The sequence below is a fragment of the Amblyomma mixtum genome, chromosome 2, assembly GCF_055824585.1.
Source record: "Amblyomma mixtum isolate Tamu chromosome 2, ASM5582458v1, whole genome shotgun sequence".
NCBI lineage: Eukaryota > Metazoa > Arthropoda > Arachnida > Ixodida > Ixodidae > Amblyomma > Amblyomma mixtum.
Genome location: NC_143013.1, coordinates 184,516,470 through 184,543,976, shown reverse-complemented (window position 1 = coordinate 184,543,976; position 27,507 = coordinate 184,516,470). Strand labels below are relative to the sequence as shown.

The 27,507-nt window shown below is 46.4% G+C and overlaps 1 protein-coding gene across 1 annotated transcript in view; it reads left to right on the top strand.

Annotated features, from left to right (window-relative positions):
* Positions 1-27,507, top strand: part of LOC149361799 (monocarboxylate transporter 12-B-like) — a 36,444-nt gene that overhangs the window by 6,728 nt on the left and 2,209 nt on the right. Inside the window, exons 2-4 of the mRNA XM_089572825.1 lie at positions 942-1,176; positions 10,538-10,681; positions 12,036-13,028. Coding sequence (XP_089428951.1) covers positions 948-1,176; positions 10,538-10,681; positions 12,036-13,028 — 1,366 coding nt within the window. The 5' untranslated portion in view covers positions 942-947. The remainder of the gene's footprint in view (positions 1-941; positions 1,177-10,537; positions 10,682-12,035; positions 13,029-27,507) is intronic.

Here is a 27,507-nt window from a genome sequence, read left to right as displayed (position 1 = left end):
CGGTGTCTCGTTGCCTGTCTCTCCTGCATCAACGCAAGAAGTATGTAGGGTCGTCACATTGTGGAAGTTTCCTAGGTAAAGGCTGCTGCTGATACCGAACTGTTTTCCCTTAAAGGTGGTGTGAAGAGGAATCTGAACTCGCCTTTGTGCCGCGGGAACTCAATCTACACGTTCCGAGCATTCTTAGAAACTTCGACTTATTGCCCTGTGCGGTTGATTTCTCTCAGTAAATCGAATTAACGTCCGGCTCCCGCCTTTATTTTTTGAATTCTCCCCGTACGGTGGGCGGAGTCGACCAACGCGTGGAGTGCCTTTCAGCCAGCTCCGTAGAGGCCTTGCTTTATTTTGTTTTTTAGGTTTCCGTGAATAAATAGTTTCATTCGAAGATAATATAGCTGCAAAATAAGCCCGCAGAAATAAAAATACGCGTGGACTATTTGCTACTACGGATTACTACGTATTATTCCGCCGATGGCAGAGCGGCAAGCAGCCACGGGACTGGGTGAAAGGCACTCCACGCGTTGGTCGACTCCCCCCACCGTACGGGGAGAATTAAAAAAAAAAAGGCGGGCTGCCGGACGTTAATTCGATTTAGTTAGGGAAATCGGCCGCACAGGGCAATAAATTGAAGTTTCTAAGAATGCTCGGAATGTGTAGATCGAGTCACCGCGGCATGGTCTACAGGAACTAGAGATAGAGTCCCGAACGGGACGAACCGCCATCAAGTGCTCTGATAGCGTGGGTTGATGAAAGGACACTTACCTCATAATCACTACCCCCCCCCCCCCCCCCGGCCCCACCCTCCCCCGGATTTCGCCGAAAGAAAACCACATTTTATGGAATTCCTGCCTTCCTCCACGCCAGCCAAAGCTATACATTCACGCTACAAGCTAGTAACTTTCCTATGCGTGTTTCTTTCTTATTGTTTTTGTACTGTGCAGTGAACGATGGTTACGCCTCCGATATCGTCTGCGAAAACCGGCCTACAGCCACCAGCTGGGTTCGTCGACAGTTGCTGGACGGTTCCGTTCATCGCGGCATGTATGAGTCTCCTCGTGTCCATCCCACAGACCAACAGCGGTCTGTTCTTCGTCCTCTTCATGGACCACTTCGGCGTACCAAGAAGCACTGCCTCGTGGCCAAAGACAGTCGATTTGGCGACGACCAATTTGATGGGTAAAGTTACACTTCCGAATACACTTCCGATTGTTGCAGTTTAACACCAGGCGTGATCGGCTGCTGCAATATCTATGTGCACTCCTCCAGTGGTCAGCGCAGCTGATCGTGGCAATATATTCATTTATTTATTACAATACCCTCAGGGCCCGCAGGGCGTTATGGAGAGGGTGGGTGAAAAAAGAAAAAAAAAATACGTCGTAAAAAGTATAGGCAAACGGCAAAAAATCATGATGACGACGCTTGTTCGATGATATCCTTGGTGATAAGTGGCTTGAAAGAGTACGCGTCTTCAATGCAGGCGATATGGGGTGGAAGATGGTTTCACTCAGTACTAGTCTTTGGTAAGAAAGAATTAAAAAGAACATTCGTTTTACAAGTTGGGATGAAAACTTTAGGCGGATGATCAACACGTAATGACAGGTATGATGGCACAGAAGAAAAAAATTCCTGTTTTAGTGTCTTGTTATGAATGAAAATGTTGTTGAAAAAACTGAGGCGTGAAATATTTCTGCGAACTGCGAGATTAGTCAGACCAAGTTTAGTTTTCATCAAAGAAGCACTAGCCGTGCGAGAATAATTGGAAAGGATGAAGCGAGCTGACCGATTCTGAACAGATTATCTAGCATCGATTAAAGTGAGTTGTGCGGGGTCCCATATTGATGATGCGTATTCTAGCTTTGGCCGTATTAGTGTCTGATATAAATGTAACTTGAAACGGTATGGAGCCTGAGAGAAGTTTCTGCGTATGAACCAAGGGCACGGTTTGCATTGTTAATAACATATTCCATGTGCATGCGCCAGGATAGGTTGTTAGTGATGTGAACACCCAGATAATTATAAGATGAAAAGTTCTGTAATGAAACTGCATTAATATTGTAATCGAATGCTTTAGACGGAATAGATTGGTGTGAGATGGACATAATTTTGCGCTTTTATGGACTGAGAACAATAGACCATCTCTGACACCAAATTAAGACTTTATCAAGAGCGGACTGAAGGAGGGAACTGTCGTTAATTTTATGTATTGCACGAAAAAGAACACAGTCATCAACAAAAAGCTTAACGGAAGAGTTAATGCCAATCGGAACATCATACCTTAGCCTTGACAGAACAGAGCCTTGGGGAACACCAGATGTCACAGCACATGGGGATGATAGAGAGTCGTTAGCTGATACAAACTGGGTGTGGTTAGTCAGGAAACATTCAATCTATTTAAGAAGATTTGGGTCAATATTCAGGGAACTCATTTTAAGAAGGAGTAAGTGATGAGATACCTTATCAAAAGCCTTGTGAAATCAAGAAATATGCAGTCGGTTAGTAAACCAGTATCTAAAGACGACGCTAGGACATTAGTGAAAGATAAGAGTTGAGTCATGCAAGCAAAATTTTTTCGGAACCCGTTCTGAAAGGAGCCTAAGAAAGTGTTACGTTCCAAAAAAAGAAGCGAGGTTAGAATGTATAATGTGCTCTAGAAGTTTCCAAGGAATGCTTGTAAATTAACTTGGTCTAGTTAAGGGGAGAATTCGTATTACCTTTCCTGAAGAGTGGAACCAGCCTATTTTATTTATTTACGGTTTGGCCAAAGTCACCCTTCAGGTGCTTAGCCGGCGACGTATTCGGCGGCTTGAGCACACTCCGACCTCAGTGGGCCAAGTGCGCCAGCCGCCGCACCGGCACCCCTGATATCCACTAGGGGCTGAATGGAGTATCGGGCGCCCTGAAGTGAAGCCACCCGAAGTGAGCATCCTTGTCCTGAAAGTCAGGCTTTGGAAATGCAAAAAATTAGGCGTCAGCACAGTTTTCAGTTTTGGTTTTCACCTTGGTTCTCGTTATTTCGTCCTTCTCGTCTTTATCCACTATAATGGCTGCCTGTTCCGCCGTCACCTGCACGAGAAGACAACCAGAGAGAGAGAAGAACTTTATTGTGAGAGGAATTCGGGGCAAGCCCCAGGGTAACCGCATTACCCCACTGCACTCAAGTGAAGTCTTCGGAAAAGACGTTTAAAAAAGAAGGGCCTTTCGCATTGTAATGGGACGATACTGGGAGATGACAGGACTTGGCTACTAACAACATGTATGTACGCAGCCTCTTCTGCTCAGCTCTGTGTCGTGCCGTTGGGCTAGCGTCTCCAACGCTGCGCTTTATTGTGATGCACGTTGCCGCGCTCTAAGCCCAAATTGTAGTATCAGTTGAGATAAATTTAAGGAAGAATGGGTGGAAACTTACATCAGGCAGTCGACGTTACACTGACCTCTTTACTGAATTATGTTTCTATAGGACCGGAGCGAGGGCGCGGCTAATATCTGCTGAGGTGGTGACGGTGTTTTGGTTCACATGAGTGCTTCCATAAGGTATGGCAAGCCTTTTAAAATTACTACATCGTGTTCTACTAAATTATGCCTGATTAGGCTTTCTTTCTTGACCTTTGGTGCAGTTGACTCCTAATAACGCTTGCCCTCCGTTCCTCTTTCTCGTCCACAATCTCTCTCACATCGAAAAAGGCACGCGCTGCAGCATTCGTTCTGCTCGTCAGTCGCTCTCGCGCTGTGCATCTTTAAATATATGTGCTAACGGCTAGACAGACAATTTTTTTACGCGCTTCTTGTTGGTGTAGCTGTACAAATGCGGCTGTAATATGAAGTTAGGTTCAAAGCACGTCGGGTAGGTAACAGACGTCCTGAAGCGATAAACATCAGCCGTGATCTATGAGATGAAACATCGGCTGCCTGCAACTCGAAACTGAAACCGGCTCTTCGAGGGGCCGGTTTAAGTATGACTTTAGCCTCATCATGTTTCCGCTTGTGCCCCTTTACGCTCGGAAGACAAGAACGACGCCTTTACTGCGGGAGGGTGAAACCTACATGTCCGTTTTGATTGGTTTCTCTCAAATTACAGGGCTCTCGAAATGATACTGTCATTTCTTTAGTTCAGTTTGCGTATTCCTTTGATATGAGAGCAGATATCACGCGAAAAAAGCGCAAAAATTACGAGCGAAAAGACCAAAAACGAGGGCGAGGGTGAGAGAGAAAAGACATAATTGGATGAGCCCGAGGGATGGCAAGATAATGGTCTGAAGGTGAGGAAGGAGGCCCGAACCGTACTCCTGGCTAACGTTTCTTGCCTGGTTACAGATTCCTGTTTTAGAGCGCTAGTTCTTAAGGGGAAGGTTCCCGTGGAAGACGTTCTTTCTGCGATGCACACGAGGCGAATATGAAAGGCGGGAAGCCGCACTTCTCCGTCGACTCGCCGGTGTTATAAATAAAATAGAGGAAGCAGGCACGAACAGCCACTGCTAAGTTCTGCAAGGAAAGGAAAAAACGCAAGAAATGGTGAAGAAGCGGAAACAGAAGTCATAAAGCAGTTGGCCGACTTGGTGAGCGAAGGCTTGCGCAGTGAGGAATAAACCAGCGAGCGGAGTGAAGAATACCGTGTTGATGAGTAAATGTGTGCCGTCGCGTGGCGATCATTGCAACATCGTGACGATCAATTTGGCCATGTCTGCTGGAACCGACACACTTAAGAAGAAAGTAAATCATTGTGTGGCTATATTGAGTTCGACCCACCGCTGCGCGGATGGAGCATCTAGCATTGAAGTTTCATGTATTGCAGGTCACAAGTCACAAAAACGCTGAAATAATGTTAATTTTTGCACCACGGTGACGCCGTAGCTTTTTACGCAGTAATTCTTCCCATTCGGTCTCTTGAATGGAGGAGGAGGAGGAAAAATTTTATTCCGTCAAAAGCGCGTGTAGAAGGGTTTGCGCTAGATGGCGATCAGTCCTCGACTGACGGCGACCTGGGCGGCCCAGTCCGCGGTCCGGACCTGGACGGCCGTGTCTGAGCTGGCTAACACGGCCTCCCACTGCTCAAGAGGACACTGCAAGAGAGCCACTTTGAGGAGGCTGTTTCTTGCATTCCCACAGGATATGATCCTATGTCGCCGAGTCCCTACACCATTTACACTCCGGCTTCACCTCTCGTGGCTACAGTCTGCTGAGTATACAGGGACTCAGGAAATATCTTGTTTGCAGTCTTTTCCGAACACACTCGTGCTCTTTGATCAATGTCTTATCTGGCGGCCGGAAAAGCCTCCGGCTCACTTTGTAGTGATTTGTGATGTCATGGAAGGACCTCAGCCCATCTCTCATGTACCCTTCCGGAACAGGCGGCTCACCGACTCGGTTGACGAAACCTAGAGCTTATGCGTGAGCGGCCTCGCTCCCAGGTTTTTTGGAATGCGCCGGTACCATACCACCTCAACCTTTCACATAACCCCACGTCTTACTCGGCTCAAAAGCCGAGATGCCGCCGTCAATATCCTGCCCCTCGCGAAATTGCAGAGGGCCGTTTTCGAGTCACTGAAAATTAGATCAGTTTCTGTGCTAGCTATCGCTAGGGCGATTGCTGTCTCCTCCGCCGTCTGGCAGGGATTGGTTCTGACCGTCTTGGATGCGATCGAGTGTCCCCGCGGGTCAACTACCACTCTCCCAAATGCTTGCCTGTTTCTATACTCATCAGCGTCCAAATAGGCAGCTCCTTCATATTTCCCATACATTGTGTACAGCGTTCGCCCTCGCCCTTCTTCTGTCTTGATGATGCACCGGGAGCATGTTTTTCAGTAAAGGCTTAATGTAAAACTCCTTGCGTACCGGCTTCAGTAACAGTGTTTCCTAAATACCGGTGGAGCTTCCACCCCTATGCCGATCTTCTCTAGACTGTTTCTCTCAGCCCCTAGCCATCGGTATTGTTAGAAGCGCCTCATTTAACTCATCCAAGGTGTTATGCACCCCCAAACCCAATAAACGACCGATGGATGCATTGCTTGGTAAGCCCAAAACAGCCTTGTACGCGTTGCTGATCATAGCTGCTGCCTTACCCCTCTCCGTGACATCCAGCTTAAGGTATGGAAGCGCACACACCACCCTGGAATGCCTGCACCAGCTTACACATGTCTCTTTACTTCGTCCTCGTCTTCCGGTTGGCTATTCTCCTAATCAGACACCGCAGCAATTACCGTGTTCTCGAACGGCTTTAAGTGTTCCTTATTCTTTCCGTTCGCCTGCAAGTACAACACCAAGACCTCGGCGACCAGTAGCCCCCCCCCCCCTTTCACTTACAGCGGAGGCGGTGGGACGGTAGCGCCTCACGTGCACTAGTCTGGGTCTGTCTCGCACCACAAGCTTAGTCCAGCCTCCCCAGCGAGCTCCTCTGTTACATTTACTGTTCGCTGCAACGTCTTCCAGCTGGTCATCATTGCCTCTGGTAACCCATAACATAATATCGTCCACGTAAAACGTGAGTTTTGGCCTCGGAAGCTCCTCCAGCCTCGGCGTCAACTTAACTAAAGCAAGATTAAATAGGAACGGCGCAAGCACCGAACCCTGCGGCGTCCCTCTTCTACCCAGAGGTAGGGAGTCAGACTTAATTTCCCCCACCCAAATTTCAGCAGTTCCACTGTTAAAGAAATATTTAATATACTGGAAGGTCCCGCCTCCTGTGTTTATGTCCGAATGGTTGTTTAAAATGGTCTCGTGGGTCACCTTATCGAAAGCATTATTCAGGTCAAGTTCCAAAACGGCTTTAGTCCCTGTACCATACTCTGGGTCCACTATGTCCCTGTTAAGCAATATCATAATGTCTTACGCTGACAAGTAGAACCTAAAGTCAATCATTGTGTGCGGTAGCAGCTCACGATCCTCGACATAGTCCTGAAGCCTGTTGAGAACCACATGCTCCATCACCTTGCCCACGCAAGAGGTCACCGATATAGGGTGTAGATTTTCTATGCCCACGACCTTGTGGCAAAGAGCCAGGTTGTTCTGACTGTAGGGCACTTAACTTTCCGTCGGAGACTGTTCTCGAGACACAAGCTATTTTTTTTTGGCGCCGAACTGCCGATTATCAGGCTTACCGAACAGGGCTCTTAACTTCTCTTTGAAGTTGTCCCGGCTTGTTAGGTCCTCTTCGGGTTTCACACCACACTCGTGCCGTACTATTGAGGTAATATTGACACGAGGATTTGACGTAGAAGAGGAAAAAGATCGCAGCCGCAAGAAGTAGACGACGCTGAAGTGGAGGTCCGTTTCTCTGGTGCCCTCGTTCAGCCGCTGCAGTTACTTTTCAGTGTAGCAACTGTTACACATCTGGTGGAGGTGCTGGGTACGCTTCCCGACCTGCGTACACCTACGAGATAAAGACGGAACTCACACCGGTCCATCAGCGCCCAAGCCGCCGCCTCCGCGGTGAGTCGCCTGAGTTCGGGCCTCTTGCCAACCCGACGAGGATGACGCAGCCTCGACCGGCGGTCCCACCGGAAATGGCCACAGACAGTAGGTCCCCGGCGCCCATCCTCTACCACACGCCGCGAACACCGCCATCTTTTCACGGTGACGTGTACGAAGATGCGGAAGACTGGCTAGACACCTTCGATCGAGTCGCCCGCTACAACGGCTGGAGCGACGACCGTAAGCTGCATAACGTGTATTTTGCGCTCGAGGACTCCGCTAGGACATGGTACGAGAACCGCGAGAGCAACCTGTCCACCTGGGAGGCATTTCGCCAAAATCTCCTAGCTACATTCCCCAACGCAGACCGCCGGGAGAAAGCTGAAGCTGCGCTTCGCTCCCGTAAAGGCCGATTCACACGACGGACCGTTCGCCCGCGGCCCGCGCACTACGTGTGCATACGTCAGCACTTTGAGAGGCGCGCTGGATGCATGGATGGATGGCGGCCGACAGCGCGCCCCTCAAAGTGCTGACGTATGCACACGTAGTGCGCGGGCCGCGGGCGAACGGTCCGTCGTGTGAATCGGCCTTAACCAGCGGACTAACGAAAGCGTCCGCATGTATGTGGAGGACATGACACGCCTCTTCAAGCGTGCTGACCCATCCATGGCGGAGGAGACGAAGCTTCGCCACCTCATGCGCGGGGTCAAGCAGGAGCTTTTCGCCGGTCTTGTGCGCAGTCCACCGCGTACTGTTGCCGAATTCCTCACGGAAGCGACTACAATGGAGACGACGCTCCTGCAACGAGCCCGGCAGTACAATCGGGATGTAAGCACGCTTGGGCCCGCTGTTTCTTCGATGCCGCTAGGGAGTGATGCGGCCGTTTTACGGGACCTAATCAGGTCGATCGTCAGGGAGGAATTACAAGCCCTCCAGCTGCCTCCCAGCGCGCCGTCTGTTACATCGCTGTCTGAAGTCGTCCGGGACGAGGTGCGCCTAGCAGCACAGCAGCAACAACTGCCTGAGATCCCAAGACAGACTGAGGTCAGACCTACCTATGCGTCTGTCCTCTGCCGGGCCCCAACGTCAGGCTACGACGTGAATACCGCGACTCACGCAGCGCAGCCGTCTGGTCTTTCCCGTGTGCCTGATCGACCAGCTTACCAGCGGCCACGGAAGTGTGATGTGTGGCGTGCACCGGACCGGCGGCCCCTTTGCTACCACTGTGGTGAGGCGGGACATCTTTACAGGGCCTGCCCGTACCGCCGAGTGGGTCTGCGTGGTTTCGCGCCCGACGACCCTTGCCCCCGGAATGGCGAACGACCATTCGAAATTGAAGCTCATCTGTCGGCCCGTCAGAGGCCTGGGACATACGGTCGCTACGATCCTAGGTCGTCACCTCGCTGCGTTACCGTTCCCCATGCCCTCGCCGAGACGCCTGAGCGGCGTTCCCCCAGTCCACATCGGGAAAACTAATTCCAGCGGTCTCCGGAGGCAAGGCCGCTGCTGTCGGGAAAACTGAAGATCCTCCGCCGCCGATATACCGATACGCTGATTCCTCACCGGGGCAGGGTAGCGACAGCATCCGACGCGCTACTTCTGATTTGTGTGTGACGATTGACGGAACTGACACCATCGCTTTACTTGATACTGGTGCTGACTATTCAGTGATGAGCCACACCCTCGCCCAGGAATTGAGCAAAGTTTTGATGACATTGGCGAACATTAATATAGGGTGCCACCTGTTATAGGTGCTGGCGCGTTCATGGAGTCTAAGCCAGTATTCCACATCTGAGCCATCAGTGCCGGAAAAAGTTCCGAGGCAGCGAGGAGAAGCCATGACGACGGAAGTAGCGGTAGTGGCGCTCCTTGACTCGTCGGGTTGAGCCATGGTGGTAGAGTCCGTCGGACGACCACTCCGAAGGTCCGTGGTGGGCTGAGTGTAAAATCCGCACCTCCACCTAAGAAGTTACGTTGACAAAGGCGAGAACGATGGAAGAACGACCCTGGCAGAGCGCACAGGCCGAGAGCACAGGGCCTGCACAGAGCACAGGGTACAGGGCTCCCAAACCCAGAACAATCGCACCACCGAGACACTTCGTTCACCTCGTCGTCACTCACAATATTAGATGCAGTATTATTCAATAGATGTTCCTTATAGATGTTCCTGCTCCTTAACAAAACTAACAGTGTTACACTGCATGATAACATAACAGGTAATTAAATTTGCTTTCGAAGGAGTAGCGCTTCGCAACTTGACATGCGTTGCCAGTGCATTCTATGTGCATCTAGGCATCAAAAAATGGTTTCTTCTGACCAAATAAAACTTTTGACGCGAAAATGCTAAAACTCCAGAGGTAAATTTATTTCTTTTCAGTAGTATATCTCTATAGCGCTCAATAATGATCCGCAAAGAAACAACGTACTCCGTTTTGTTTAAAATAGCCTAAATATGGTGAATCAAAAGCTAACCACATAAATAATGAGAATAGGCAGCTTGGTAAAAGAGCCTGTTAGCTTGTGACACGTTGTGAGAAAACTTCTAAACATATGCAAAAACGACATAAAAAACCGTCCCTAATTTCTTTTTTTTTCGGAAATTCAGTGTTTGCTGGAAGTGCGTCATGCCAGGAATGTGGGTTGCTGAAAAATATCGAGCGTCGAACAATATTGCTAAAATAACATGCATTTCGACCCCACTATGTGGGCCTGGTTCACAATGTGGAATTTTTCTGGAATTGAAATTTTCTTAAGCCTTATTTTTTTGCTAACTCCAATACTTAAATGGAGCATAAACACGTAGTTTGTATTTGCTACAAATATTTCACCAGACCTCATGATCTTGCAAAATAATGAAAGTGCGTGAATTTTCCTCACACAGATACGTTGTGGGTTATAGCCCTACATCAGACGTTTGATATGGAGTGACCGAATGGGTTTCTTAGCACAATATTCTGAGTTCAGTGCGCACTTTGTTATCCGCCACCTTTTCTTTTGCTACAATTTCTGCGAAACTGGACCTGCCGGTGAGCTTATGATTTCGGCGGCATATTGCTTCGAGGCTCAAACAAGATTGGTACGGAGCTTTCCATGTGACATTGTTCTCTTCGCGACGTGTGTCTTTCTTTTCGAGGTTTCGCACTCGGAGCCGTTCAGGACAGAGTGTCCATTCACAACACGATCCTGGCTGGAGCCATCATGTGTCCCGTGGCTCTCGTTGCGTCTGCGTTTGTCTCAAATATGACCTGGATGACTGTAACCTTGGGATTCTTGTACGGTATGTGCTCTTAGTATACTGAGAACATGTAGAGGTGTGCTCGCCACGCCATGCTGGTGTTTTTATGTAAGCTGAATTAACCTTTCCTCTCAGAAAAGAAAAAAAACCTAGAGGGGCTTTCAGTAGAGCAATCAAATCTACCGTGTGCATATGAAAGTGGCGGAGCAGTAGTAGTCGTTACTGACGTAAGCAGGAACGTAATGGAGAAAGGGCACAAATACACGACAAGATTCGAAATGAACACGGCGCTGATGCTGTGGCAGTTCGTGTGGTGTTCCATCTAGGCAAGCTGGAACGTGACACAGTATCTTACAGCAGTCGCATCGTGTATGACTTCCCATCCGTTACCAGAAATTCCGGAGAAGCGCTTCTAGTTCCCTTGCCGATCACCACGTGGCGCATGGCTCTGAACATTAAAATTGGCGCATTAAGATTATCCATGACTATGGAATAGCGGTAATGACCGAGTGGCTGCCGCTAAAGAGCTACAGACACCTGGGCTTAAAGGCCCGGCTCGGCGCAGTCCAGTGATCCTAGTAATGAGCAACTGCGAAACAAAAGCAATCTTACGCTATTTCGTTAAGTACTTTAATAGAATGACGTACTTTACAGGCCGCCAAGTTTGCAGCCAGTTTGTGCGATGGCCGAGTTTTCTGGGCTCCTGCGCTTTACGACAAAAAAAAAAAACTTGCAAACTTGCGGAAAGCTCAATATTAAGCACGGGCTTAGTGGGCCTGTGTTTAGATTTGATATTTTCGTAAGCTTGCTCCGTCATAAGCTGCAGGAGCACGAAAAACACGGCCGTCACCCACGCCATCAATAGCCTCAGTCGGCTGTATATTTGTTGTGAATTATAGTGTCGTCATCGCAGATCGTGCAGTGTATGATGCAAACACCTCTTTCGTTATAAGCTAAAAGTGAGTTTCATACATTTCATGGCGTCAGCATATGGCGTCGGTTACGTGAACGAAATTCAAAGTTGCGTGTAACTAGAGGAAAGCGAAAGAAGGAGAGCAAGCCGCTCGGCGAAGCGAATATGTAGGAAGATTTGTTACTTGCCCACATAGTCGCTCCTTGGAGCTTAGGGCTTACATACTTGCAGCCACCCGATGAACGTAAGTGTTGCTACATAAGATTTATCATTTGTCTCCAATGGTCACTCTCTCTTAGTGTAACTAGAGTTGCTCCCCAAGCCTCTACTGTGCACTCAGGAACTCATCCTCGGCAGTGCTCAGTGCTTGGCAAAAAATGCGCCTTTCCTGATTTATGAGATGGCAGAAAAAAAAACTCTTGAATAAAACTCGCTCGCTGTAGACGTATGCACACATTTGTTCTTTTTCTTTATTCTTGACAGGAGCATCCGTGGGCATCACCGTGATTGGAACATCCGTCTACATCGTGTCACGCTTCGACCAGTACAGAGGAGCAGCGACAGGCTTGAAATATCTGGGAGTCTCGCTCTCAGGCATCGTCGGCCCATCGCTGCTGTCGTACCTAGCGTTCGAGTATGGCCTAGGAGGCACCCTCCTTTTGACCGGAGGCATAGTGCTGAATATGATTCCGTTGTCTCTACTCCTGCAATACGCCCGTCCTACAACGTGCTTCTTGCGCACATGCGGGAGAGCTCCTGCCCAACTAATGAAGGAAGGTGAAGTTACAACGTACGGGGGCAGCGCGCAGACAGACATGTCTAACAGTTCTCGCGATGCCATCATGCAACCACAGTGCGCACGTCAAAAACAGTTTGAAAACAGCAGTAACCACGTAACCACAAGCGCTGACGTCTTCGGAACAGAAGATCTCCCACCAACACCTCTAGCATGCTCGCAACAGCCACAAGACAGTCTGCAACGAAGCTTCATTGCTCTTGGTTTTATGTCACAGGCTCTAAGGGTATTGAGATCACCGTGCTTTTACGTGCTCTTAGTGGCAATGGCTGCTACCGATTTCACACTCCCTATATTGAGCTCCACGATCGTCGACTACGCCAGGGACAAAGGCGTTTCGCTCACCGCCGCAGCTCAACTTGTGACATTTCAGTGCCTGGGCGGGTTTCTCGGGCGCCTTGCGATTCCGATTATAGCTGACAAAGTGGCCCATAGCCGGAGCCCAATCGCTGCCCTCAGCTTGACTCTCTTGTCCCTCTGCTTCTGGCTGATGCCGCACGTTGGCGGCGTGTGGGCCGTAGGCGCGGTGACCTTCGTGGCTGGCATTCAGCAGGGTTACCTCAACGCCTTCAAGCCCGTTCTTGTGGCCGACTCTCTAGGGGTTGAAAGCGTCGCAGTGTCATGGGGTCTCATGGGTCTTGCAACTCTTCCGCTGCTTTTCTGTGAACCTTCTATTGTGGGTGAGTCATCATCAAGGCTTCCTCATTGAAACTTAGTGTAATGCTTTCGGTGATGATAATAATAAGCGTACTGGGTACAGAACGCTTTGAGTAGAGTACTTGCGCTGAAAAGTTTGGGTAGAACATTTCTAACAGGCTCTGCTTCGGTGACTGTGGGTACTACAAACAAACATATCTCGACTCGAAAATGACCGGTGCGAAAATAACCGATCTCTTCATGCAGTACGACGTGGTTTCGACTTCACGTGAACCCCAGAGTGACAACACTGAGTTAAACGAGAGGTTATAAATAACTTGCAGTGACGTGTTTACTCCGAGCGGCAATACGTGACGCAGTGTTAGATTAGCGTATGAACAACGTCATCTTGATCACAAGAAACACCTTAAGCCAGCCCTATTGCGAATGATGTATGCAGTAAAAACTTTTCTCCGAAGATCTCGAACGGAGCGAATTAACTGAATGTGCAAAGTAATGCTTTTGTAGTAATTGATGCTAGCTCCTGGAGCACTATTGCTTTCTCTATAGCAACGCCATAACTGCTTACTCGTGCTGTTTGGCAGCCCAGTCATGATGTCTTGAGGACCATTCTTCTAAACATATGATAATTATTGCATGTCCTGGTGGCTTCTTGGTCACACGCGCCAAAATTGAATTTAAGCTCAACTCTGAAGCAAGGCAATTCTGCACCACGCCTGTTTGAAACTGCAAGTGACGGGTTCGCTGTAGAGCAGCAACAGCAGAGGCGGAGCTTTTAAGAGTGGGCCAGTTCTAGCACAGTGTAAAAAATAAAACACCTTTAAATACGATTCCAGGTGTCTGTAAGTCGCAGCCTTGCACCCGGCCCTTGATGTTAGTCTTGTGCTTTCAAACACCTTTCACGCGGAGTGTTCCGCAAAAGAACCAGCCCGTAAATTAAAAAAAAAACTTTACCGAAAGATGATGGGGCGAACCATATTGCCACGTATCATTGTAGTGTTTGTTCGTTCACGCTCAAGGCTGCAGGAAAGGGCTGTTATCATTTTTGTTCGTGACGCGAGAAGCGACCAGTCTAATCTCGATTGATCGCAGCCATGGAAGGCTGCATCTAGGTTTTTCCAGATTACTGTAGATGATCTTGTCCTGCTATCTGGAAGTTTCTTTGCCGGCTTTAAATTGAGCGATGCCGCGAGCGGCTGGCATTCGTGGTTCGACGATTGACGAGCACGCTTGTTGCTTACGCCGCCACCGAGTGAGTCAGTTCTTTTGCGGGCGCAAGTCAGCCCAAATAAAGAGCTTCGTTTGCAAGTAAAAAAAAATGATAACAGCCCTTTCCTGCAGCCTTGAGCGTGAACGAACAAACACTACAATGATACGTGGCAATATTCTATTACCACCGAGCCATTGAATTTTAGGGCTTCTTTGGCCCTCACACCCTTCAGGAAAAATGCATGCAGTAGGTTCATAGTTTGTTGTCACTTTTAGTACTTTGCTTAAGTGTGCTTTAAATTTACCAATATAATGCCTAAATGATGTATTATACCTGTACTACCGAAGCTCTTCATAGCATTAGATATGCTTTGTGCACCTACGGAAAACATTTATTGATACACAAATCACAACAGTGCCGCATTGTATAAAACATTTTATTATCTGAACAAAACACATCCATAAACAAAGCTCTTGAAGCTTTGCCAATGGATTCCTTACTGCCATCCTTCGTAATTTCAAGGCATAACTTCACCATACCTGCTTTTATTGTCCTTATGGTGCTGCAACAATAAGATTCGGCTGCACTTACATCTACCTCCTAATTTTTGGGAGCAAACAAAGTAAAAAAATCATGCTTGTGCAGAATTATAAAAAAGCTTGAGTAAGGCTTGAACTGTGGCGCTAGCTCCCAGGAATAAGTGTTCAGATGCATAATAGCTTGGGCGCAAACTTAAGGTAGCTTATGCTGAACGTCCACAATACTGACATTATGGCAGCCATGGGGGGAAAAGCAGCGGTGAGCCTGCTGAGTAGTCATCAAGTCTCGACGAACAAGTTCTTAGCCACCTCAGCATTTTCTTCGGCGAACGGCATGCATGGTGCCCGACACCATCTTACACAAAAACAGTAGAAATTTCATATTACTTTACATTGCTGAATTATCTTTATAAGATGCGAAAGCGCTGCTCATTAACGATGTGTATATTACGCATGCTACAGCTAACAGAAATAATAAAATCTGCCCATATGGCGAGCAAGCACCAGCTGTTATTCCCGTAACCATTCCAAAGGCCGTTGCGGTTTTAGAGAAAATAGCTTTAAACGGCGTTATAAAACCGTATTTTAGCTAAAGGCTACCGATTAGGAAATTGAATGAAGGTGGTCAGACAATGCAATTAATTCTGCAGGAACTGCTACAACCTATTCCAAAGCACAGGCTTGGCCGGAGAGTGAACTGACTACAAATGACACAGAAGAGCACGACAACCAAGACGAAAATAATAGCGCACTTTGTAATGCTTTAAAATAACGCCAACGGCAAGTAAGGGTGTAACATTCACTGTGACAGCAGAAAAGTTGGTGTCAGTGTCAGAGTCAGCGACGCAACCCCTTCCATTACTGTGGTCCGCTGCAACAACACAAAACATGAATTCATTATATACCAAGTATGTTAAATCTCGAAAGACAGTCATCAATGCTAAGTTAACGTATCTCCAGTATCTGCAGCCAGTAAACACAACAATCCAGCAAAAAAAATTTGCACGAGGTCACTTCACTATTTCACAGAAAGCAGCCGGGCCAGGTTGTGCACGAATCTTGACAAAACCACACAGGGTAGCAGGACATAGATAAAAAGACACAGATACATCACAGAAGACACACATACAAGTGAGAAATTAATTGCTTTGCTGGAAATAAATACAGGAAGCATCATCCGAAATACAGAGAAAAAAATTCATGGAGTCGTCATTTGTCACAGCTGTCGTGATTATTTATCCAGTTTGTGAATTTATTTTTACGTTAACTTTAGTGATGACATGCTTACGCAGGTTGAACAATAGTTATGTATGATGTACGCTTCGTATATCTTGGGCAGGAGCTGTTGGTTATATTTCCTTAGGATGTTTACATTGTAGAAAGTGTCTCGCTAGGTTGCTCGCTAGGTTGCTGCCATATCCTGTCGTAGTGTTGCCGATATGCTCCTATAAACGAATGTTGACACGCCAACCTTCTTTTCAAACGTATGACGCCCCGCATGACCGAGGGATCTTGTAAACCAAGTCACTGTCGCATGCAATGCATTTTTCTCTGTGCTTTGTCTAACACAGCGCTGTCTTTGAAGCACCTTTGCTGGGCGCGTTGCATACTAAGTTCATACCAGCGCGCTCATCCACTTTCTTTAGCGCGAGGCTGACACCGTGCACATATGCCATGACAGCTAACTTACGTCCTTCTCTCGGAAGCCTCGTTGTGGTAGATCGGCAAATTTCTTCCATTACCTCGAGGCCAAGGCGGCGGATGAGCTCATCTGGGAAACCAGCCTCACGCAACCGTGTCAGTTGGGCCTCGGCGCTGTCCTCCTGACGGTGAATACAAGATTTGTTTAGGGCATTGTTCAGTGCGGCTTCAGCAAGAGCCTATTTTTCTACCGTGGAACGTGACGCCAGAACGTATGATCCTCTCCGATGTGGGCCTTTCGACTTACGCACTGCACTGGTAACCCGGGCAATCTTCGTTTCACCAACAAGCGACGCATTCGAAAGCTTTCATGGGGACGGTGCCAGGGCATTCGTAGTGGGGTGGCTCAGAGAGGAAGCAAAGAGGCGGGAGGGTGCGGTGTTGTATGTCGGATAGGCACGATGCCCCTAGGCCTGCGGCGCTGGTTCGTATAAACTTAAATGAATCAACAAAACGGAGCGGTGATTGAGAGAAACGCATACCGAAGAGGAGGCGAAATGCGGACTGGAGGGTCTGATCGAAACGCTCGACAGATATTTCTGCTGTCCAGTAGACCTTCCGCTCACCTTGGCATTCTCAAAGGCTCGCACAGCGTGCTTCCACTATTTCAATTGCAATTTCAATTTATTTCCCATGTACACATGGTGAGGGCCGAGGGAAAAAAAGCCAGAAATTGTGGCTTGGCGTGCCCCTCGGCCATTACATTGTAGGGCAGCAGGTAACATATAAATGTTTTACACAAGTAGCATCTCAAAATGCAAACAATAGTTATCAAAAATGGTTTTGCGTATTATTAGAAAAAATGACAAGGAATAAAGTGTACAACAAAAAATGGTAACAAAAAAAGGAAACAGAAAAGTACACGTCATCGAACAACAGGATTTCGGTTGCTCAAATCAGGTCAACACTATACGGAAACGAAAGAGATAAAGAAGCAGTGAAGAGATAAAGAAGCAATGAATCTATAAAGTAGCACATACATCGTGTATAACTTGGCGGCATGCACGTTAAAGATCAACTTCTGCAGTTGGAAACTTATTTAAAAGACGGGGCAACGTGTTTGCTAGACTATGTGTACCATATATTGTGCGGCAGGTTGGAATATGCCACAGTTCGCTGCGTCTGCTAGGATAAACTTGTACATTTAGTGAAAGGTGTGCCGTGTCACGCAAGTAATTCATATCTTGTTTTATGTCTTTCTGGTATCTTTCAGCTAGCCTAACATTATACATTTCAGATACTTTTATGGCATTGAACTGGTGGAATAAATCGCATGTGTTTCTAGGAGAACCGACATTAAGTACTGCACGCAGAGCCTTCTTCTGTAAAACATAAATCTTATTTTTATAGGTACCTGTGGTTGTTCCCCGAACTAAGTGCCCATAGTTCACTTGGGACATAAAGAGCGATTTATATAGGAGAAGTTTAAATTTGCATGGAAGTATGTGACGATGCCGGTTAATGATCACGAGAAAGCTTACTGATTACAGCGTTAACATGATTGCCCAGCGTAGCTGGCTGTTGAAATGAACCCTTAATATCTTAATATTATCTACAACCTCTATCGTTTCCAAACCTAGCTTAAGATCGCATGGTAGAATAACGTTTTTATTTTTTTTGGTTTCAACATAATTGCCTTAGTTTTATTCACATTAATTTTCAACAGATTATCAAGGGACCATTGATGGAGTGTACTTAGTGTCCTATTGGCCTCGTTTATCACATCTTAACATGCGCTTGATGAGAAAAACAGAGGGACGTCATCTGCACACATAACGCACTTCACATGCAGGCATTGATTAACGATATCATTGATATACACGTTAGAAAGAAGTGGTCCAAGCATACTTTCCTGAGGTACGCCAGCAGGTACTTTTTTTACTGATGATCGACAGCTATTAATATCAACAAACTGAAAGCGATGTGCAAGATATGACGTAAGAAGCGTGTGGACACGACCCTTGAAGCAGTAGTCGAACATTTTTGTCAAAATGACAGAAGCCAACAGCCACAGAAACCAAGGGACACGAGGGAGTTTTAGTTAATTTATTTATTTTGTGCTGTTGTTCGTTTTATAATATTACTGAATATGTTATCGCTTAAAGCTAATTGATTAGAAAAGCAGAAGAAAAAACAACCACATGCCGCCGGTGGGATCCTAACCCACGACCTCCGAATAACGCGTCCGGTGACGCTGAGCTACGGTGACGGCTGTAAAATTTTTCTGCTTTCGGGGGTATTTATGTTTTACAAATAACCTATCCTTCAGAGTGTTCAGCAGCGCCACCCACGCTTTTAAGCGGCTGACGTAGCACGTCCTGAGTAAACGCTGATGTGACGTAGAACGTCATCGAACGGCGAGAGTGGAAGCTGTGTGAGAACCCTCTTATGCTTCCTATGGCGTCAAGGCTGCCAGAACCGAGGCCCTCGCTAAGCAAATAAGCAAACAAGAGAACGGGGATGAGGGGCTCGTTATAAATATGAGGGAAGCCAACAGGCACAGAAACCAAGGGACACCAGGGATTTTTAGTTCATTTATTTATTTTGTGCTGTTGTTCGATTTAGAATATAACTGAATATGTTATCTCTTAAAGCTAATTGATTAGAAAAGCAGAAGAAAAAAACAACCACATGCCGCCGGTGGGATCCGAACCCACGACCTCCGAATAACGCGCCCGGTGCTCTACCGCTGAGCTACGGCGACGGCTGTCAATTCTTCAGATTTCGGGGGTATTTATGTTTCACAAATCACCTAACCTTCAGAGTGTTCAGCAGCGCCACCCACGCTCTTAAGCGGTGGATGTAGCAGGTCCTGAGTAACCGCTGATGTGACGGAGAACGTCATCAAACGGCGAGAGTGGAAGCTATGTGAGAACTCTCTTATGCTTCCTATGGCGTCAAGGTTGCCAGAACCGAGGCCCTCGCTAAGCAATTAAACAAACAAGAGAAGCGGGATGAGGGGCTCGTTATAAATATGAGAGAAGCGAACAGCCACAGAAACCAAGGGACACGAGGGATTTTTAGTTAATTTATTTATTTTGTGCTGTTGTTCGATATAGAATATTACTGAATATGTTATCGCTTAAAGCTAATTGATTAGAAAAGCAGAAGAAAAAACAACCACATGCCGCCGGTCGGATCCGAACCCACAACCTCCGAATTACGCGTCCGGTGCTCTACCGCTGAGCTACGGCGACGGCTGTCAATTTTTCAGCTTTCGGGGGTATTTATGTTTTACAAATCACCTAACCTTCAGAGTGTTCAACAGCGCCACCCACGCTCTTAAGCGGCGGACGTAGCACGTCAATTTTTCAGCTTTCTGGGGTATTTATGTTTTACAAATCACCTAACCTTCAGAGTGTTCAACAGCGCCACCCACGCTCTTAAGCGGCGGACGTAGCACGTCCTGAGTAACCTGGCTTCTCTCATATTTATAACGAGCCCCTCATCCCCCTTCTCTTGTTTGCTTAATTGCTTAGGAAGGGCCTCGGTTCTGGCAGCCTTTACGCCATAGGAAGCATAAGGGGGTTCTCACACAGCTTCCACTCTCGCCGTTCGATGACGTTCTACGTCACATCAGCGGTTACTCAGGACGTGTTACGTCCGCCGCTTAAGAGCGTGGGTGGCGCTTTTGAACACTCTGAAGGTCAGGTTATTTGTAAAACATAAACACCCCCGAAAGCAGAAGAATTGACAGCCGTCGCCGTAGCTCAGCGGTAGAGCACAGGACGCGTAATTTGGAGGTCGTGGGTTCGGATCCCACCGGCGGCATATGGTTGTTTTTTCTTCTGCTTTTCTAATCCATTAGCTTTAAGCGATAACATAGTCAGTAATATTCTAAATCGTAGAACAGCACAAAATAAATAAATTAACTAAAAATCCCTCGTGTCCCTTGGTTTCTGTGGCTGATGGCATCTCTCATATTTATAACGAGCCCCTCATCCCCTTTCTCTTGTTTGCTTAATTTTTGTCAAAAGTATATTGTGACTGCTGTAGCCGAAAGCCTGCGAAAAATCTATAAAAACGCCAATGGCAAGTTTATTTTCCTCGGAACACTGTAAGAGGTACTCTTTTTGGCTTAGTAATGCTGTCTCGGTAGATTTATGTTTGATAAAACCAAACTGCGAATCTGTTATTATTTGGTGTTTGTCAGAAAAGCACGATATTCGCGTGTGGATAATTTTTTCCAGTCCTGTAGAAAAGATTGGCAGCACAGAAACTGGCCTATGATTTTAAACGCAAAGCTTGTCACCTTTCTTATACAAAACTGTCACCTTAGCAATTTGCATGCGCTGTGGGAACACTCCGTATTCCAAACTTAAATTAGATATATGTGCTAAAATTGGGGCTAGAATATCTAACACATGCTTCACAGGCCGTATCTGCAAATGATCCGCATCGTGGCATCTGTTGTTCTTCATGTTCATGAATGCAGTGAATACTTCGGAAGATGTAGTTGGACTTAGATACATAGAATCGCTACTTTGACATGTGCGGGCATCATATGGCTCGTTTGACGAACTTTGGTATTCTCGGGTGATGAAATATTGATTAAACGCCTCTGCTAGCTCCTGCCCATTTACACTTCGTCCTTGAATAAGTACTTCTTGAGGAGAGCTGGTCTGGGGTGTGCGTAAAACAACGTTGTTAATCTGGTTCCACAAATTTCGAGGATCACCGTGGTATGATTCGAATTTGCCGTAGTAATACGAATCCCTAGCACGCCTTAACTTTTTGTTTAGCTTATTTCTGAGGACTTTGCATCTTGCTAATAGTTTGGGGTCGCGTGTATTAATGAAGTCTTGGTACATTTTTTCTTTAGATTGTATCTCCTTGAGCAATTGTGACGTCATCCACTCCTTGCGCCCTTTGCGAGGTCTTGCGTGCGCCTTGTACGGAAAATGTGCGGTGTAAAGTGCTTTAAATTTATCAATAAAGCTATCATAAGTGGCTTCCACGTCTGTCATAGACAGCACGTCAGACCAGGCTACATCTGAAACAGCCTGTCTGAAAGAAGCAAGGTTTTTCTCAGTTATAGCTTCATGAAAGCAAGCACGCGCTGGTTTGTTCTTCATACCTGGTTTCACCCCTACCAATATTGGGAAATGGTCATTAAGGTCATAATGAAAGACAGCGGACACAACGCTCTTTTCATCAAAATTAGTAATAAAATGGTAAATGAGTGATTTTGTATGCATAGTAACTCTTGTAGGTGTACCAATTGTGCTAATGCAGCCGTTTGCGGAGAGCAGCAAAATAAAATCTTTTGCTGTGTTGCTATCGGAAAGCAGGTTTACATTAAAATCGCCGCCTACAATGACATAGAAGTTGTTAGAGTTCACAAAATTCAAAAATACGTAAACGAAAAAAAAAGAATTCTGCAGTGCGGCCATCAGGACGCCGGTAAAAAACCGCAGTAATAGTACGGTCAAAATTTAAGCAAACCATTTCGTAGTCAGAAGTGACACAAGAAAATCTTGGCACTAGGTCACAATTTATACACTTTTTTTACTAAAGCACAAACACCGCCACCACTATTTAATGATCTGTTCTTGAAGAACGAGTTGTACCCGGGTATATTAATGACTTCTTCATCACAAGAGTACCAGGTTTCCGTAATCATAAACACTTCAAACTTGTCTGGTTTATTAAACAGGTACTCAAGTTCAGCAGTTTTATTCACGGCAGACCGCGCATTTACATGGAGACAACGAAAAGACGTGTTTGTTAATATTTCGTTACATTTTACTTCATTCATCATGACTTGATTGCAAGCTTCTGGACCGTCGTATTCGTTAAGAATGCGCACGTCCAGATTGATCAACGTTTGCGGCCCCTTGACCGAGTGACCCGTGGTTCCATGCTGTGCTCTACTTCGCTTTCTTCGTTTTTTGGTTCTAGTTCAACGATGTCGTTGCTATCGTTGTCCCAGGCGAAAAGACAACCATTAATTAGAACTTTATCATACGTCAACCTCACTTTTTCTTTCCTGTCACGATTTTCTATCGTTCGATTCCACAACTTTTTCCTTACCTCTCGGACACTTTGTGAAGAGAGAGAGAGAGAGAGAAAAAACTTTATTTACAAAGGAATTCGGGGCACGCCCCAGGGTCCCCGCACGACCCCACTGCACTCAAGTGTTTATATATGTTCCTGAGGTCCATAACACTGGCAGCACGGCCGGTGGCGATGGTCTGCACGGCCGGGTCCTCCGAGTGCAGCAGGGTCTCCCAGTCCTCCCAGGTCTTGAGGTTTTCTAGGTCCCGCGGGGGAGGGTCCGCCGGGCAGAGGGAAAGGATGTGGAGGGAAGAAGCGAAGGGTTCTGGGCATAGGGCGCAAGCAGGAGTGGGGAAGGAGGGATGATAGTGGGTTAGGGTAAGGGGCGAGGGGAGAGTATGTGTTTGTAATCTGAGCCAGAGTGTTGCGTGTCTGTTATCTAGGGAGGGGTGGGGCGGGGGGTAGAGCTGGCGAGAGGCTCTGTATGCCTGGGTCAGCTCACTGAATGAGTGCATGCGATCCTCCGTGAATCCCCGATCCGAGGCCACCTGAGCCCGGTTTAAAGAACCTCGGGCTAAAAGGTTGGCGGCCTCGTTTCCGGGATTTCCGGAGTGCGCAGGCACCCATATCAGCTCCACTTGGCGGGGTGGGGGTGCATCGGGCGAGTCCAGTATGCCAAAAGCAGGGACATGAACTCGGCCTCGAGCAAAATTTGTGAAAAATCTTCACTAACCGAATAGGTAGATCCTTTGAGTTTAGAACACTGCTTTAAAATGTTCACTTTATCACGGTAGTCTAGTAACCTAAAGATCGCCGGTCTATCTTTGCCTTCATTGTCTGCCTTTCGTCTACCGAGTCGATGTATTCTTTCAATACCTGATACCGTCACGTTTAGCTTATCTTCAAGAATATCTTTTGTTACTATTGTCTGGAGTTGTTCGTCAAACTCTTCTTCTTGCTCCTTGATGCCAAAAACAATCAGATTTGATCGTCGGCTTCTATTCTGTAAATCATCAATTTTTTTTGTCATTACTGACAGCTGCTGCTCCAATTCAGTTACTTTTTCTGGACATTCGATGAATTTTTCCTGAAGGCTTCCTATCTGTTCCAGCTTCTTCTCAGCAACGTTGAGCTTCTGGTTTGTTGCATTTTTTCCCTTCTTTATTTCTTGTATGTCTGCCGCAATCAACTTCAATTGCTCCGAAATCAAACTATCTGGTCCGGGGTTCGCCTCGATGTCGCCCCCCAGGAGCAACAAGAATCGCAGTGAAACACATAAACTACACATCAAATCAAGCACGGGCCGTGGGCACGGCAGCAAAAGAAGGCAAACATTGTTGCTACGCAGGCATTTTCCGTAGTGTCTGCTCACCTGGAGCGCCGCTCCCGAATTCAACTGGCAGACAGAAATGTTCGCTTCAGGTTCTAGCTCATGTTCTCTGCCCGGTGCACTGCGGTGCATAGACCATGTTTTGCTAGTTTGCCCAGAACGGAAGCTGAACAAACTACGTGCCTAAAACGCCCCAATGTTGTGCGATGTCATTGCACGTTAAAGAACCCCGGATTGCAGTAAATGGTACGGAGCCCTCCACTATGACGTCGCCGATAGCTCAGGTGTAGCTTTCGGACATAAAACATCGCATAACACAACATTTATCTTTTTGGAATGGGCTGCAATGGCACTTTCTTCAATTTGTTCAGTTTTGTGGAGGTCGAGTTCTTCTGGAGACGTAATTAACTTCACTTCTCCACAGTTACCTTTCGTCCAGTTGATACAGTGGTTGCTTCAAGAAATAGCTAATTTTGGTCGTGTTTCTTGCGCGTGATTTGGTGTTTAAAGCAGAATTATTTCGCGCAGACAGTATTCCGTTTGCAAATTACTGTCGCAAGACTTCAAGGTAATAATTTTCTCTGCTTTACCTTGATATGGATGCAGTACAGGAGCACGTTATTATAAAAAAAAACCAATAAACACCCATATTCAAGGCTTAGGTATTATTCAAACAGTTTTGTTGGCATTTTTAAAGAAATCAATAATTCGCTTTTTTTTTTACCTGCCAGTCAGCCAACATTTTTGTCTCCGCTGCATGTATATTCTCGGCTCCGAAAAATTTAAACCATGCATAGAAGTGGAAACCTCAAGAGCGCATACTATCGGCACCGTCACAGCGCTTGTCCTGTTTTCATAATTAAGTTGGGATCGCCATGTGGAATGCTGCCTTAAAAATCGCGTCAATGCATCAGTAAAACGTGGATAAAATGCCCAAAATGCATGTTACTGCTTCACACGTGCACGTGATGTCACAGGAAGTACGCTAACGCATTTAGTTCCGTAAAATACATGTGATAGGGCTATATTTTCTGTTTTTTTTTACACCATCTCAATCTCAATTTGTCAGCCATCCAGCACTGAGGTGAAGCAAGGTTTACATTTTCGAAAGGAACGCCCTTGCTAATGGCGGATATTTGGCATAAGCACCTCTCCCCAAAAACCCTATGATGCAGGACGACTTCACGTATAACAGAAGCTACTATTGTGTAGGGTGTGAGGGTAAGTTAGTGTGTTTCCTTTAAAGATGTAAAATTTTTTAGATTGCAGGGGACAGCTGGTTTCGGCGAAAACCTGGCACTGAACTAACTAACAGTGACCTGATATTGCTTGTATCGGTGAACTAGGTGTGATATATTATTGCAGTACGAAATCATAGCGCCCTTAAGCACATTTTTGTCCGTCACTGCGCGGCGCTAAGCAGATTTGTGCTGATAATAATTCGGCCACGACGTCCGCGCCTGCTTTGTGACCGTATTAGGCAGACAGAAACGCACGCTTTACGACACGATGAGGTGCTTAATTTGTGCCCTGCCTGCGAGATCCATGTTCATATTGCACAGACGAAAATAAAGCTGGCTCTTTATTGCGAATTGCAGACCCGCATATTTAAAACTTGACATAAAGGACTGGCTCGTCTAGCACTCCAAGAGATAAAAATGAGAATCGACGCAACTAATTCCAGTCTAGTGCGCTCTTAGCAACACTAAGAACAATATGAAACCACGAGAAATCCAAGTATATCGCCTATCAATGTTAGGACGAAGACCACAGCGAAAACAAAAAGGAAATGATAGTGCCATGGGTTCCTTCAAAATAGAAAGTCAGTATTTGCTTTTTTAGGAAAACTTCCGGTCAGGGTGGCTTGAGGGAAAAAACGTGGCCTTGTTAGCGCTATACGTGGTATCAAATAATTTCTGGTCTGAGAACAGAGAACAGACCTGGTGCTCTTTGTGAGCGCGCACTTTTGAAGCGCAGGAATAGGAATGCCTGCTTTCAAGGGCTGGACGTGAAATCTAATCAACTAACTCTTTTTAGCTAACACACACGTTCAGAAAGGTTTACGCTGACGGCTTTAAACAGCTTGTTCTAACGAAAAGCTATTTGCGGTAGGAATATCACATCCTGTACGAGGTCACCATATTCAACGTTCACTGTAGTGTTCTTGGGCAACGGTAACGAAGAAGCGGCAAGAATGATGTGGAGTAAGTAAATGCAAGGCAGCGAAAACCCGCTTCTCGTTCGTGTGAGTTAGGGCACAGGGTAAGGTAAAATAAAAAAAAATCTTTTTTTTTCTTTTGCAATTTGAGAAGTTCAGTTCTTTCTACACATGTTCCATAATCGCACTTTACTCAGAAAGCCATATTTTGGGCTGAAAAATGCTTTTTCCGAAACCAACTAGTGAGCGACCACGCCCCTTCTCCGGATACCCTCCGCGTTTATCGTCAATTTTTTTCAAGCAAAAAGTCCACTACCTGATTTCAATGCTTTTCTGAAATCAGCTACATATAAAAAAATTGTCTGGCAACTATTATACAGCTGTCTTTTTTAGCCAAGACAATCCTGAGACGCTGCGCACGTTTTTTCCATGTTTCTGCAACCTTCATGCAGCTGCGTCGGAGTGCTTTCCCTTTTGATGAGTATTGTACTTTCTGCCGGTGTTGGTTGTTGTTGATAAGTTGAAATGCCCAGGGCAAGCAAGGCCTTCGTGAGGCGTGAATTTCTCGGCAACCCTCATCGTTGAAAAGCAAAAGGAAGTCTACGACCTAATGAGACGCCGAATGCGCGAGCTCCTCGACATCATCGGAGATTCCAAGATTTTGTGTGTGCTTCCAGGAAGAGGATGTGCTACAGAGCGGCAGTGAATATGCCTTAATGGATATGCATGGCATTTGTGCCACAATTACACAGAGTTGTGTGTGCAGACAGTGCGGTGCAAGTGTTGAGCTCATCGAAATTGTGACAAAGCGCGCGTTTGTTAGGCTTCGGACCCTAAGGATGGCAGCAGTGGACGCTGTTCTTTCATTTAATGAAGGTAGCATCGCAGGGGCCAACGTTTTGAAGGCCTGTGGATTGAACCCAGGGCGCAACACCATCAAGTGGCTGAGGGAACCTGACCACATGCGCATGCACTTTGTGGACCGAGCAACACGACAGCTCACAAAAGAGGCCTGGCAAACAAAAAGACAAGCCCAAAAGTGAAAAAATGTGTGCGACCGTGACTACAAAGCAGGGGGCTATTAAACCGATGACTATGAATGTGTTTGTGCGAGTAAAAATTTATTTTTGACATCTTTTTTCACTTTAGGCTCAATTACCTCAAAATCGTGTTTTTTCTTACAAAGGTACCATTATTTCCAATGTCTTTCAAGACAGACAGCTGATTTTCTTTTGCAACCATCTACATAAATGTAGGCAACTACTGAACTAGAACTAAGCATTTTCACTCAGCAGTTTTTCTGTTATGAATTTTCAAATGTGCAAAGAAAGCCGAAATTTATGTACTATTGATAGAAATTAAATCAAAAATCAAATTTTCAACACATTTGAATTATTCTAGTTCAATAAATAGCGCACAAAATTTGGAAAAAATTATATATATATTACCAGGGTACTCCTATTAGTTGGTGAGAAACATGTACCTCAACATGGCCTAAAATGCATGGGAAGTATAGGGCTTACCCTGTGCCCTTAAGTAATTATACGGAGGAAGAAAAGAAAAATTA